The sequence below is a fragment of the Rhineura floridana genome, chromosome 5 (assembly GCF_030035675.1).
Source record: "Rhineura floridana isolate rRhiFlo1 chromosome 5, rRhiFlo1.hap2, whole genome shotgun sequence".
In the NCBI taxonomy this organism is placed as follows: Eukaryota; Metazoa; Chordata; class Lepidosauria; order Squamata; family Rhineuridae; genus Rhineura; species Rhineura floridana.
In genome coordinates this window covers 42,598,778-42,613,197 of record NC_084484.1, presented here as the reverse complement: position 1 = coordinate 42,613,197, position 14,420 = coordinate 42,598,778, and the positions used below count along the sequence as shown (strand labels likewise).

The following is a 14,420-nucleotide window of genomic DNA, read 5'->3' as shown; positions in this document are numbered from 1 at the left end:
TCATCCAGTCTTCCTTGGTGTCATTAAGCCTTTGCAACCTATTTGATTAATTGTGTAAGAAGTCAAGTTGTGGGTGTGACACAATTACCAAGTAAAACAGAAACTTATGATAATTGATCATCCCAAGTAAGGAATGTATGCAATTACAACCTTGTAAAGAGCTGTTATGAACATAGCGTCTGCTTGCAATCAATGCAAATACATGGGACCTTATTGATGTTAGTCACTTTTTGATGATTTGGACCTTCTTTGTAAATTATTATTTATTAGATTTATATCCCACCCTTCCTCCCAGTAGGAGTCATACAGAATGGATAACTAAATGCAGATTAAAATCCTGGAGTCTTTGAGAAATGAGAAATACTTTTCAATCAGTATCTTTTTCCTCTTCTGCCCTTGAGGTCAAGGTGACAGAGCCTTAAGAAATCTTTATAAGCATGAAGCACACAGGAACATTAACTGAAACTTGCTTTCTCTTCTTTACTCAGGCAGGTTTGTAAATAACCAGTTGCCTGTGGTAAGAGGGAAAGAAATTAAATTTTACTATAGTACCCCTGAGAACTAGAAAGCTGCTCAACTTCTAAACAGCTACCTGAATGAATAATGGACCTAAAATAGCCATGACTGCAGCAGTCCTTTTTTCCCCAGAGTAGAAGGCATGCATATTTTTTGATGCAGGTGCTTTACAAACTGAATTTCAAGGTCAATGGGTGTGAATTGTGGCATTGATTTCCCTTCCTCGACCTTCCGAAAGAGCGGGACCACAGAAAAGACATTGGGGAGGCAAGGGGGAAAAAAGAGAATGAGCGCAGAATTGCAGCTTGAGCCTTCTCCCACGGGTGTCCTTTCCAGGTGTCTGACAATCATCCCGTCAGCTGTGCCTGGCTCCGCCCACTTCTGAAAGGCCCCGGGTCACACAAAAGGGAGGAGCAAAGTGAAGCAGCGAAGGTGGAACATTATTGGTTGCGAGATGGGGGTGGGATCCAAACACTGTCCTATAGTGCACCTTCATTAGGACCTATTCAAAATGACAAAGCAACGAGGTAGCTTTCGAGTTTCACAGAACTTTCCCTCAGAAGTCTCTCGGATGTTTAAAAAAAAAAAAAAGGAGGGAGGGACTGTACGACAATAGGTCCCGCTAGCTGCGTGGAAAGAGTGGCTCCTCCTCCGGTTTCGTCCTTCCTACCCGCGTTTATGGAAGGAGGCGGGTCAGAGTCAGCTCCTCCTTCCATCCTCCCACTCCCCTGCCCCTTCCAAACCCGGCTGTTCAGCGCCCGCCTGCCCACCTTGTGCGCGCGTGCGCACAGACACCACACAAGTCCTCCCCTCGCACGTTCCTTCCGTGGTCTGTTGGTAGCCCTGGTGGATTGGGGTGTGTGGGTGGAGGAGGTGATGGTGCTGAGGTGAATCCTTCCGTTCCTGGAACCGCCTCAAAAGAGGAGGAGGGGCGGCAACGGCGGAGCAGGAACAGCAGCGCGCTGTCTCTTGCCGCTTCCGTCATCATGGCTCACTCCCCTGTGCAGCAGCCTGGCCTGCCGGGGATGCAGGTGAGAAACCAGCCGACTACTCCTTCCCCTCTCTTTTTTCCACTTAGGCTTGAAATTGCTACCGAGAGGTTCCAAATTAGAAGGGGGTGGAGGGAAGGCTTGTGGGAGATTGCCCCGCACACTTCTCCCCCCCCCACTAGTGATATGCAGGGTTTTCTCCTAGGGGTTGCTAACATTGGGAGGGGGCGGAAGTAGTAGGTGGGGGGGATCAGGGTGGGACAGTGAAATCTGTGTCTGCTGGGGGGCGCAAGAGGATGCATGGGTGTGATGGAGTTAACAGCTATTCAGGCTGTCTCATGAAAAGAAGGAGGGAGAGGACGGTGTGTTTCCCAACGTGCCTTGCTCAAGGAACCATCCCCTTCTTAAATTAAGGGACAGCCGTTCCCCCTTTCGTTGTTTGGATCCTGTTCTCATCTGGGGGCTTAACTCAATATATGGCCCAGCAACTCTATATATGGCCCAGATCCTTTAAAAAGCAACAACCTTATACTGATCCACTATAGTTAAGGAGAATAGATGACCTTCAGGGTGTCCTGTGCTACCCATCTGAGTGAGTGTGGTATGATACATAAGGATCATAAAAATGTTCAAATACATTTTTGGCTGGTTTATGGAAGATTGTGTGTGTGTATCTCTGTCACCACCCCCCTTTGATAAAGAGATGTAAGGGATTTTATCTTTAGTTTCTATTCCTTGTTTTGCTTTTTTGTTAGCAAAATCCAAATATGGTAAGACAGTGAGCCACTGTCACAGCATCCTTGAAGTAAAATTTGTTGTGAAAAATGAGAGTGTTAAATATTTTAAATATTGACTATTCCTTTTATGTTTTAATGAAGGCATTTGTCCTTGATATCATTTTTTGGTACCTGTGACTTTTCCATCTCTGGTTGCGATAACTTAACAGTTGTTCAAAACTTGTTTTGCATTTGTGTTTATGCAGTATAAAACACATTTCTTAGAGAGTGGATGAGAAACAGGAAAGAAACTTTGTAATGTATTTGGATGTTCATCTTTATTTTGTATTCTAAGACATGGGGAGTCTTCTCAAACTCAACAGTGTGGTGATGGGTAACTGGTGCTGAAAGTAGGCCCTGTGGATTGCAGTACCCCAGAAAGTGGTGGTGCGTGTACAGGCCCTCCTCTTCTGGCCTGCTTTATGTACAGACAGGTTGTTGTTGCTGTAGCTTAGCAAAGAGAAGTGGTGGGAGGAGGGCCTGTGATCCACCAGATCAAGGAATAAATGTCGTCTTCTCACCCAAGCTGAAATTTGGAACTAATGTAGACTGCAGCTTTCTGTCCTTCACACATTGCAGTAGATTAGAATGGGTTGGTCGTGTCTTGGCTAGAAAAGGGGGCAAAAGCTGAGCTGTCTGTCCGTGTGCAAGGCTTGACCCACTACAACAGAAAATGGAAGGAGAGGCTGGGTTGAGGGAAAGTGTGTTTCCTGGTTCTTGGCACTGTACTTGAGAACAAGCAGGTGGGGAAAAATGGGTGTATTTTCCTGGAGCGCAGGCGAGACTGCAAACCCATTATTATGAGATAGAGTATTGAGGTGGCATTGTATATCATGCATAAGGGTGTATATGCAAACATATTTCCCAGTACATTGGAGTTTCCAGACCTTGTGAGATACTGGAGCAGAAGCAGAACAGAACAAGCAACCTTCTCAAGATTGAGCTGCTGCCCTCTAGAATAGAGAATGAGTGTGTGAGAGAGTGGTTGTACAGGAAACTCTAGGACTGGTAGTTTGAGTGACAGGTTTGTGACTTTTTAAGTGATGTGCTTTCTCAAAAATCACATGCCCCAGAGTTCCTTAATTCCTGCTCGAATTTATTACGCATGGACAGAAGGAGTCAACAGGGTGCGGCAAATGACTGGCAGCAAGACAGAAGAAATACATCATAATTGTTGGGGACATTGAGATCCCAGGAACAGTGGGGGCCAGTGCCAACCATATAGCATATAGGTCCCAGAACATATTATGAGTAAATTTTTATTACTAATATTTATTACTTGCATTTTTGCCCTCGGCTGCCTCAAAATGACTTACACGGTAAAAATAACAAAGTTATTAAAATCAAATAAAAACCAAAATACTCATCTGACATTTAACAGGAACAAGTCCTACCCATTCCACTTGAAGGATACACACAACAAAGGTAACTGACATATCTAACTTGTTGTTGTTATGTGCCTTCAAGTCGATTACGACTTATGGCGACCCTATGAATCAGCAACCTCCAATTGCATCTGTCATGGACCACCTTGTTCCTTTATGGAATCAATCCATCTCTTGTTCGGCCTTCCTCTTTTTCTATTCCCTTCTGTTTTTCCCAGCATTATGGTCTTTTCCAGTGAATCCTGTCTTCTCATGATGTGTCCAAAGTATGATAACCTCAGTTTCATCATTTTAGCTTCTAGTGATAGTTCTGGTTTAATTTGTTCTAAAACCCAATTATTTGTCTTTTTTGCAGTCTGTGGTACAGTAGGGCCCCGCTTTTCAGCACCCTGCTTTTCGGTGTTCTGCTAATATGGCGGCGCCAGGGGGTGATCAGCTGGAACGCGGAGAGCTCCAGCCGCCACGCTCCAGCTGACAGCACTACAGCGAATCGCTGGAGCATGGTGGCTGGAGCTCCTCATGCTCCAGCTGATTAGCTGGAGCGCGTGATCAGCTGGAGCACGGGGAGCTCATTTGTTACAGCTGATAGCTGTCAGCTGGAGCGTGGCAGATGGAATACAGTAGGGTCCCACTTTCCAGCGGTTTTCACTTTTTGGCGGGGGCCTGGAACGTAACCTGCAGTATGAGTGGGGCCCTACTGTGTGCGCAAAGCTCTCCTCCAACACCACATTTCAAATGAGTTGATTTTTCTCTTATCTGCTTTTTTCACTGTCCAACTTTCACATCCATACATAGAGATCGAGAATACCATGGTCTGAATGATCCTGACTTTAGTGTTCAGTGATGCATCTTTGTATTTGAGGACTTTTTCTAGTTCTCTCACAGCTGCCCTCCCCAGTCCTAGCCTTCTTCTGATTTCTTGACTCTTGTCTCCATTTTGGTTAATGACTGTGCTGAGGTATTGATAATCCTTGACTAGTTCAATGTCCTCATTGTCATCTGTAAAGTTGCATAAATCTTCTGTTGTCATTACTTTAGTCTTTTTGACATTCAGCTGTAGTCCTGCTTTTGTGCTTTCCTCTTTAACTTTCATCAGCATTCGTTTCAAATTGGTACTGGTTTGTGCTAGTAGTATGGTATCGTCTTCATATCTTAAATTATTGATATTTCTCCCTCCAATTTTCACACCTCCTTCATCTTGGTCCAATCCCGCTTTCAGAATGATATGTTCTGCGTATAGATTAAATAAATAGGGTGATAAAATACACCCCTGTCACACACCCTTTTCAATTGGGAACCAGTCGGTTTCTCTATATTCTGTCCTTACAGTAGCCTCTTGTCCAGAGTGTAGGTTGCGCATCAGGACAATCAGATGCTGTGGCACCCCTATTTTTTTTAAAGCATTCCATAATTTTTCATGATCTACACAGTCAAAGGCTTTGCTGTAATCTATAAAGCACAGGGTGATTTCCTTCTGAAATTCCTTGGTCCATTCCATTATCCAACGTATGTTTGCGGTGTGATCTCTGGTGCCTCTTCCCTTTCTGAATCCAGCTTGGACATCTGGCATTTCTCGCTCCATATATGGTAACAGTCTTTGTTGTAGAATCTTGAGCATTACTTTACTTCCATGGGATATTAAGGCAATAGTTTGATAATTACTGCATTCCCTGGGATCCCCTTTCTTTGGAATTGGGATGTATATTGAACCCTTCCAGTCTGTGGGTCACTGTTTAGTTTTCCATATTTCTTGACAAATATTTGGACAGATTCAGTCTCAGTAGCTTGTAGCACCTCTATTGGTATGCCATCTGTTCTTGGTGATTTGTTTCTCCCAAGTATTTTAAGAGCAGCTTTTACCTTGCATTCTAAAATGTCTGATTCTTCATCATACAGTTTCTCCATGAATGATTCTGTCATCCTGGTATCTCTTTTATAGAGTTCTTCAGTATATTGCTTCCATCTTCCTTTTATTTCATCTCAGTCAGTCAGTGTGTTCCCCTTTTGATTATTCAACATCTCTATTCTTGGTTTAAATTTCCCTTTCATTTCTCTAATCTTTTGGAATAGGGCTCTTGTTTTTCCCTTTTTGTTGTCCTATTTTTATTCAATAACTATTGTAATAGTTCTCTTTGTCCCTATGTATTAGTCACTGCATTGTTGCATTTAGGATTCTGACCGTGTTTCTATCTCCTTTTGCTTTCCTTCTCTCTTTAACCATTTTAAGAGTTTCTTCAGTCATTCATTGAGGTCTTTATCTCTTTTTAACGAGAGGTATTGTCTTTTTGCATTTTTCCCTAATAATGTCTCTGACTTCACTCCATAGTTCTTCTGGCTCTCTGTCAACTAAGTTTAAAGCCTCAAATCTGTTCCTCGTTTGATCTTTATATTCTTCTGGGATGTTATTTAAATTGTGTTTTGGTTTTATGATTGCTTTGTTGTTCTTCTTTAGCTTTTCTCTGGTTTTCGATATGACCAGTTCATGATCTGTATCGCAGTCTGCTCCTGGTCTTGTTTTTGCAGAAAGTATGGAACTTCTCCACCTTCTGCTACCAATTATATAATTAATTTGATTCCTATATTGACCATTTGGTGATGTACTGTCATCTTTTCGGTAGCTCAAAAATGTGTTTGCAAGAAACAAATAATTGGCTTCACAGAATTCAATAAGTCTTTCTCCTGCTTCATTTCTGTCTCCTAAGCTCAATTTCCCCACAATTCCTAGTTCTTCTCTGTTCCCTCCTTTTTCATTCCAGTCCCCCATGATTATCAGCACATCTTGTTTTGATGTGTGAGCAATTTCTTCCTGTACTTCTGCATAAAATCTCTCCAATTCCTCTTCTTCTGTGTTTGCCGTTGGAGCATAGACTTGGATGATGGTTATGTTAATAGGTTTCCCGTTTAATCTCATTGATATCACTCGCTCAGACCTTGTGTTGTAGCTCCTAATTGCTTTTGCTACATCATTTCTCACTATTAAAGCAACCCACATATCTAACTACCAACAATTAAAAACCATAAGCAAACAGCGATGGCATGCTTAACCATTGGTATGGGGTTCTTCATGTGGAATGCAGTGTTTGGTTTTCACCAGACATAATGGGGCCCATGTTGCCCAAAAAGTCTATCTTTGATTCATTTGTCCATAGTACATTGTTTGCCCAAAAGTACCTGGACCATCATCAAGAGTTCTGGAACAATGGAAGGAACATGGTGGTGGCAGAGTCATGGTCTGGGGATGCTTTGCTGCATCAGGACCTAGACAACTTGCCATCATTGAAGGAACCATGAATTCTGCTTTGTATGAGAGAATTCTACAGGAGAATGTCAGGCCATCCATCTGTCAGCTGAAGCTGAAGCACAGCTGGGTCATGCAGCAAGACAGTAATCCAAAACACACAAGCAAGTCTACATAAGAATGGTTGAGGAACAAGAAATTTAACGTTTTGGAATGGCCTAGTCAAAGTCCAGACCTAAACCCCATGGAGATGTTGTGGCAGGACCTGAAAGGAGCAGTTCATGCTCGAAAACCCACAAATGTGGGTTAAAGCAGTTCTGCATGGAGGAGTGGGCCAAAAGTCCACCACAGTGCTGCGAGAGACTGATCAGGAACTATAGGAAGTGTTTGGTTGCAGTCATTGCTGCTAAAGGTGACGAGGTTTTGAGTCTAAGGGGGCAATTACTTTTTCACACGGGGGCATTGGGTGTTGCTTAACTTTCTTTAATAAATAAATGAAATAAGTATCAAAATTTTGTGTTATTTGTTCACTCAGGTTGCCTTTTCCCTAATATTAGGTTTGGTTCAAGTTCTGATAATATTCAGTGTCAAAAACATGCAACCATGCAGAAAATCAGACAGGGCAAATACTTTTTCACGGCACTGTATTTATAGGCACTGTCTGCCTATAAATACAAATCAGGAAGTCATAAATGTAAAGGGCTTAAATGCAGTGGACTAAACAGAGCTGAAGGACACTGATCAGTTCTTCAATTTTTCAGAACAGACTATAGATTGTGGAGCGGGGAGGGCTGTATTACAAGTTTGTACTGGACCCAGAGAAATGCTAGTGTACTCCCTGTACTGTTCTTGCCTACCTCTTCATATACAGTTAATTGCAAGGAGGGAAATATCTATCTCGGAAGGCCCCACTATAGAAAAGAGCACAGAGGTTGTAGGATAACAAGCAATTATTCATGACCAGTCTGGGAACCACTTGAGAGCAGTCTGTTGAATATCTGTAGGGTTACTGACATCTTGTGATCAACTGGGTTAAAGGCCACAGAGGATTCAGCAGGATGTAGTTACTCCTTTTGAAATTTGGTGAAGTTCTTGACTGAAACAAGTTAAACAAGAGTCAGGCCACATTCACATTGTACATTTATTCCAGTATTATTCTACTTTAAACAGTCATGGTTTCCCCCCAAAGAATCCCAGGAAGTGTAGTTTGTGAAGGGTGCTGAGAGTTGTTAGGAAAGCCATATTCCCCTTGGAAAAATGGAAGTGGACTACCTTCAAGTTGATTCAGACTTATGGCGACCCTATGAATAGGGTTTTCGTGGTAAGCGGTATTCAGAGGGAGTTTACCATTGCCTTCCTCTGAGGTCTCACTGAGAGGCAGTGACTGGTCCAAGGTTACCCAGTGAGCTTCATGGCTGTGTGGGGATTCGAACCCTGGTCTCCCAGGTCGTAGTCCAACAGCTTAACTACTACACCACACTATTCCCCTTACAGACTGGCAATTCCCAGAGTTCTCTGGGAAGAAGGACTGACTGTTAACCTGCTCAGAGAATTGTATCTCTGTGAGGAAAATAGGGATCTCTTAGCAACTCTCAGCACCCTTTACAAACTACACTTACCAGGATTCTTTGGGGAAAACCATGACTGTTTAAAGTAGAATAAGAGTGGAATAAATGTACAGTGTGAATGTGGCCTCATACTGGTGGGGCTCCAGAAAGTTGCTAGTGTCCAATTATAAAAGATGTAACATTAGAATTTCCTGATTAAACTCAAAGGCTATGTTTACCAGATATGTAAGGTTGTTTTTTTAAAAAAAATCCTGTTTAAATCTACAATATATATATTTTATAATTCATATGATGGCACACCATAATGAAAAGTGATCTAAAAAAGTGATCACTGTACACAATATAATCTAAGCGCATTTTCCCTGAAATTAAGCATCCTGTTTTGAATGGTGAAAGGAAATTATGCCAATCTTAAAATAACAATATTTCCATTAGAACATTCTGATTATATCTATTCCAATACAATTACAGTTTTTGCTGTAACAAGGCTTAATCTCCCTCATAAACAGAAGTTGTACTATGTATCATGTGTCTCTTTCTAACCAATCCCCAGAAAGAGGACCTTCAGAATCCCTCCACTTCATGGCTCTTTCTACCCTTGCTATTACAGTTGGATAACAGTCATGCTCTCTTTTGTGTTTCATCTTTTTATATATACTTCAAGTATTGAATTCACTGGTTTATTGTTTGTTAGCTGCTTGTCTTAACACTAATTTATATTTTTAACTCTCAGTTTCCCTCCAAGGCTGGTAACATTATTGAAACCACCAGTCTTGGATACAAGTCAGCAAAAGTTTCTTGCCCACATAAAATTATCCTAGCCTCACCATATTATTTAGTTTGGGAAAACCAAAAAAGAACCCCAACTTTTGGAAAACTTCTACGCTTAGTTTCCTGTAGGCAGTTCTTATGTGCCACAGGCTAATTATAAGCTTGAATAAAGCATACACAGTAAAGGATTACATTCTTATCAATTTTTATAGCTCTTTCAGTAAATTGTATGAATCCCTGATTCTATATAGCTCTGCTGTAAAACTGATTTTGATTTTAGACTGTACAGTTTTGTGTACAGTTTTGTGTTATTTTTATTGTATTTTTAATGTTCACCGCCCAGAGAGCTGTTGCTAGTCGGGCGGTATATAAGCTTAATTAAATAAATAAATAAAAATAAATAAAATATAAAACTTTATTGCTGTTCATAAAAGAAAACCTGCCTGCCCAGAGAAAGGGCATATGTTGACTTCTTATGGGCATGTTTGTCTTCAGCTCAATTTCTGCTAGCTAGTTTATAGTTAACAGAAAGTTTGTGTTATCCCATATCACATTTGGTATTTATATGTGTTCTCTTATGTAGGTCACTTGTCAAAATGGATGGGAATATGGGAAGCACACACATACTTCCTATTCCTTGCAATGCTGTCTTGTGGTGTCTGGGCGGTTGTTCCCATTCTTGACTGAATGAGCCCTTGGTATATTTAAATAGGATGCAAGATTGGCCCCAGGGCATGGGCTAGAAACTTGTTGAAGGTAATCATATCCAAATTTGACACATTAGGAATATTGGTGTAAACACTAATTGGACATGGGACCTAATATGTGCCATAGCAGTCTCTCTCCCCATGTGGTTTGTGTTTTAAATCTAGCTTCAGTTTTTATCTAGCAGCTGCTACTAGTAGATTTAGAAATAAGAGCTGTCTCCTAGAAAAGAGTGTGGTTTGAGACCATTATTCTGATTTGGACTTCTCCTGTGGTTCAGTAACCATGAATATGTATGTATTCATACCTTGTGTTTAGAGTTGACTAGTAAATGCCACCACCACCACTTTGGGGAGTTGTGGCCAGTCAAATGTTGAAATACTTTATTAGATCCCTCCCCCAAAGAAATAACACTAATTAATGGTTGCCCATTAGCTATCGGGCTAAGTTCAAGGTTCTGGTTTTGGTGTACAAAGCCCTATACAGCTTGGGAGGATACCTGAAAGATTATCTTACCCCTTATACTACCCCTTATATACCCAGTCAGTCTCTGCACTCTGCAGGGAGGGCCTCCTGCAGATACCATCTTATTAGGAGGTCTGTTCCGCACAACATAAGAACAAGACCTTTAGTGTTGTGGCACTTACCCTTTGGAATTCTGTACCCTTAAATATTAGACAGGCACCATCTGTGTTATCTTTTTGGCACCTACTGAAGACTTCCTCTTTCAATAAGCCTTTTAAGCAGAGACCTTATCTCAGTCTGCATCTGTGTTGGAATCACTTTTGAAGATGTTTTTAAAGCTTTTCTAAAAAGATGTTTTTCAAGATGTTTTGTTTTAATGTATTTTAATGTTTTCATGGTGTTTTTGTTGCCCTTGGCTCCTACTGGGAAGAAGAGTGGGATACATATTTTGTGGTGGTTGTTGTTATTGATGATGACGATAGAAGAAACTACAGTCTCTTAGAAGAGCTAGATTTTTGCAGAAGGAGCAATTGTGTTTAATTTCATGGAGGTCACTTCTCAGCATAGCAGTCTGAGCAGGCAGTCGCCTGGGCACTTGTGATGTGTGCCACCTTTTCTTTATACACATACAGGTGTCTGGGTGGGTACATGCGTCACTTTAAAGCTGATGAAATCTTTCAAAAAAGAAGCTAAGGACAAAGTGGTCCTGGGCATCTACAGAATGCCCCTTTTTATGAGGGGATGCTTTTTTGCTTTTAGAACATGATACCTTATGTCTCACTTTCCCCACAGATACTGTTCTGCCTAGAGGTTATTTTGGGTGACATGGCAGCCAATCATTTGTAGCAGAGAAGTTCAGATTCTGCTTGAGGCTTTGTATCTCTACATACATCTTAGACACTCTTTACGAATTATGCAAGCTGTTTCTATGCTTTTATGTTATTAAAAGTTGGAACTGCAAGAAGCTTCATACTATGCATGCACTTGCATTCACAGCACAAAGTTAATAATGTGCACTGCATTACAACTTCAGTTACAATCCATGTGAGCAGTACTGCCCCTAGGCACCGGGAAGTGGGGCAGTTGCCCCGGGCCCCACGCTTGGCGATCTGAATTTGGGCCACCAGAGCACCCCGCCCCATCAATGAGGGGGGCTGAGGTCTGTGTGCCACCGGACCCCTAAACGAGTCCAAGGCGAAGGGGTCGTGCGGATCGCCGCCACCTCCGTGCCTGCAACCCATTCCGGCCCCCTCCAACAGCAGCAGCATGCCACCTTCGCAGCTAGGTGTTAGGCCATCCCCGGCTTGGCTGCACGGCCACCGTGGCCTGCTCCATGGGCCAGCCATGGCAAGGCCGGGCCAAGCAAGCAGCCGAGGCGAGCGTGTGGCCACTTGTGGGCAGGAGCCGTCGGTGCCAGCACTCAAGATGGTGCCTGGCTGGGGCTTTGCAGGAGAGGAGAGGAGGGGCAGCCCTGACGCGCCTCGCCAGTTGTGGCAACGTCAGGCAGTGGCTGGTGATTTGCTAGCCGCACTGCCGAGCCCAGCTAGGGAGGCTGAGAGCGGGCGCTGCAAACTCTCCTGCCGCACCGGCGATGCTGCTCCTCCGCCTGCCACTGCCGCTGCTGCTTCTTTAGCAGCCCGCCACAGTTCCATGGGGCAGAGCTGCCCGGTGAGTCTCACGGGGAGGGGAAGAGCAAGTAGGCAGCCGGGCGACAACAACAAACTCTGTAGCAGGCAAAACTTCAACAGGGAAGTCTTTCCCCATCACCAAGTCGGGAAAAGCCTCATCTGTTGAATTAGATTGCATAATTATTGTGTTCCTTCAAAATGCACCCTTGAAATGTAAAATAAAGCTTCATCAGTTATGCAGATCCCAAAAGTTTTGTTTCATGTTAAAAAGGCAGGCACACAAGTGGCGAAATGGATATGGAACAGATTGACTAGAGGCTTATTCCCTGAAGTGAAGGTAATCATATTTGTATTTAATAGGTTGTTAACCTCATATGTAAATTAAATATTATAATTACATATATTTGTAAATAAAATCTCTCTCTCTCTCTCTCTCTCTCTTATATATATATATATATATATATATATATATATATAATATATATATATAATATAGAGAGAGAAAGAATGTGGGGGCCCCCCAGCTATGCTTTTGCCCCGGGCCCCACACATGTTAAGGTCGGGCCTGCATGTGAGAGGACATTTCAGCCTTTCTATACTTGGTCCTTTCCAGATATTTTGGAAATCCATCATCCCTGAATGTTGATTATGCTAGCTGTGGTTGATGGGAGTTTTTGCTCAAAACATCTGAAGGACACTAGGTTAAGGAAGGATAGTGTATATTATGACAGCACATACAACAGTATTGAAAGCAAAAATAGCTTGGATTAAACTTTCCGGCTTTGAGTCATCCAATTCTGGCAGCCAGTCACATAGGTGAAATTCTGGCTAGCTGGTAACTCTACAGCTATGCCACTGTACTGACTCCTTGTATGTGTTTCATGCTTTCTTTCAGATTCCTGTGCTCATGTTTAGGGATTCCTATAGTTACAGTGTATGGTTATTGGGAGATGGCAGGCCATGCAGCTTAATGGGGAAGGCAGAAAGCAAAATCTCCCTGAGATGGTTCCAGAGCACAGGGTTCCAACTTCAGTATGAGGGATGTGAACATCTGTCATCCCCACAATGGTATGGCTGGGGAGTAAGGGGGTCTTTACTCCTGCCATTGACATTGGATGACACCATGATATAATTGAAAAAGGAAGGATGCCACTTGAACAGAGGTGCTCACTGTGTGGAATATGTGACCACAGTCAAATAATAGATGGTCTCCTGACCAGCAGGCTAACACCAGTTGTATGCATACTATATGAATCCACACGTTATCTGCTGCATTTCCTCTTCCCTGTAGTTATGGGTGTGTATTAAAAGTGTAACTTGGATTAAAGCCATCATATCTGTAGAACAAGAAAAAACGTTGGTAGTTGAAGTTGAAGGCTCAGTAATCCAAAATAACTTGGAGGATGGAATTACGATGGCTAAGGCAGAAAAACCTTTCTTCTTATAGGGCACCCTTTTCTTACCATCATCCTTTTGTTCCTATTTCTGGTCTGCTGGGTATCTTACTTTTTTAAACCAACATACATTTTACTTGCCCAAATTATCTTATTTTTCAGCCCCTCAAATGTAATAGTTGTTTAAATTAAGTGCTTAAATGCAGACAACCTATCTCTTTAACTTTATTATAGTGTATCTTGTGTCTGTTATATGTAATATTACACATACATAAAGTTCTAGTTGGCACATAACTTTTATTTTCATAATGCATTCTTTCCGTTTCTTTAGATTCAGGGCTCTCGCACTTACTTTGAGAGATCACATGGAACTCAATTTTGTGCCTCCAAAGGAAGGGAAGCATTGACATATTAATCAGATTTCAGTTGCAAATAGGTTGAATGTAGAATAATCCTTATTATGCTTGCTTAAAACAATGAGAATGATCTGAAAACTGTCAGTCTTCACTATCTATAGTGAACTGTGATCTACAGTGCAAATAAAGTTATTTTAGGCTGTAACCCTGTATGCCCTGCTTGGGAGTAAGTCCCACTTCTGAGTAGATATGGCTACATGAACTGTGAATTTAAGATATTTTTCTTTTCCATATTTTTGCCAGAATCTGAAAGCAGATCCAGAAGAGCTTTTTACAAAGCTGGAGAAGATTGGCAAAGGTTCATTTGGTGAAGTTTTTAAAGGAATTGACAATCAAACTCAGAAAGTTGTTGCTATAAAAATTATTGATCTTGAAGAAGCTGAAGATGAAATAGAAGACATTCAGCAAGAGATTACAGTGCTGAGTCAGTGTGACAGTCCATATGTTACCAAATATTATGGATCCTATTTAAAGGTAAAAGACTCCATGTTAAAATATTATATTAATATATGCAGGTTTTACAAATCAAGATATTTGTGAAATAATAGCTTTTAGTGGAAAATAGTGTT

At 41.9% G+C, this 14,420-nt stretch overlaps 1 protein-coding gene across 2 annotated transcripts in view; it reads left to right on the top strand.

Annotated features, from left to right (window-relative positions):
* The first annotated feature begins 1,066 nt into the window (after window positions 1-1,066).
* The window catches only part of STK24 (serine/threonine kinase 24), a 53,987-nt gene continuing 40,633 nt past the window's right edge, over window positions 1,067-14,420 (top strand). Inside the window, exons 1-2 of one of the 2 annotated variants that reach the window (XM_061626564.1) lie at window positions 1,067-1,547; window positions 14,095-14,325. In XM_061626564.1, the coding sequence (XP_061482548.1) occupies window positions 1,503-1,547; window positions 14,095-14,325 (276 nt within the window). In that variant the 5' untranslated portion in view covers window positions 1,067-1,502. The remainder of the gene's footprint in view (window positions 1,548-14,094; window positions 14,326-14,420) is intronic. The other variant, XM_061626565.1, reaches the window with a different exon arrangement.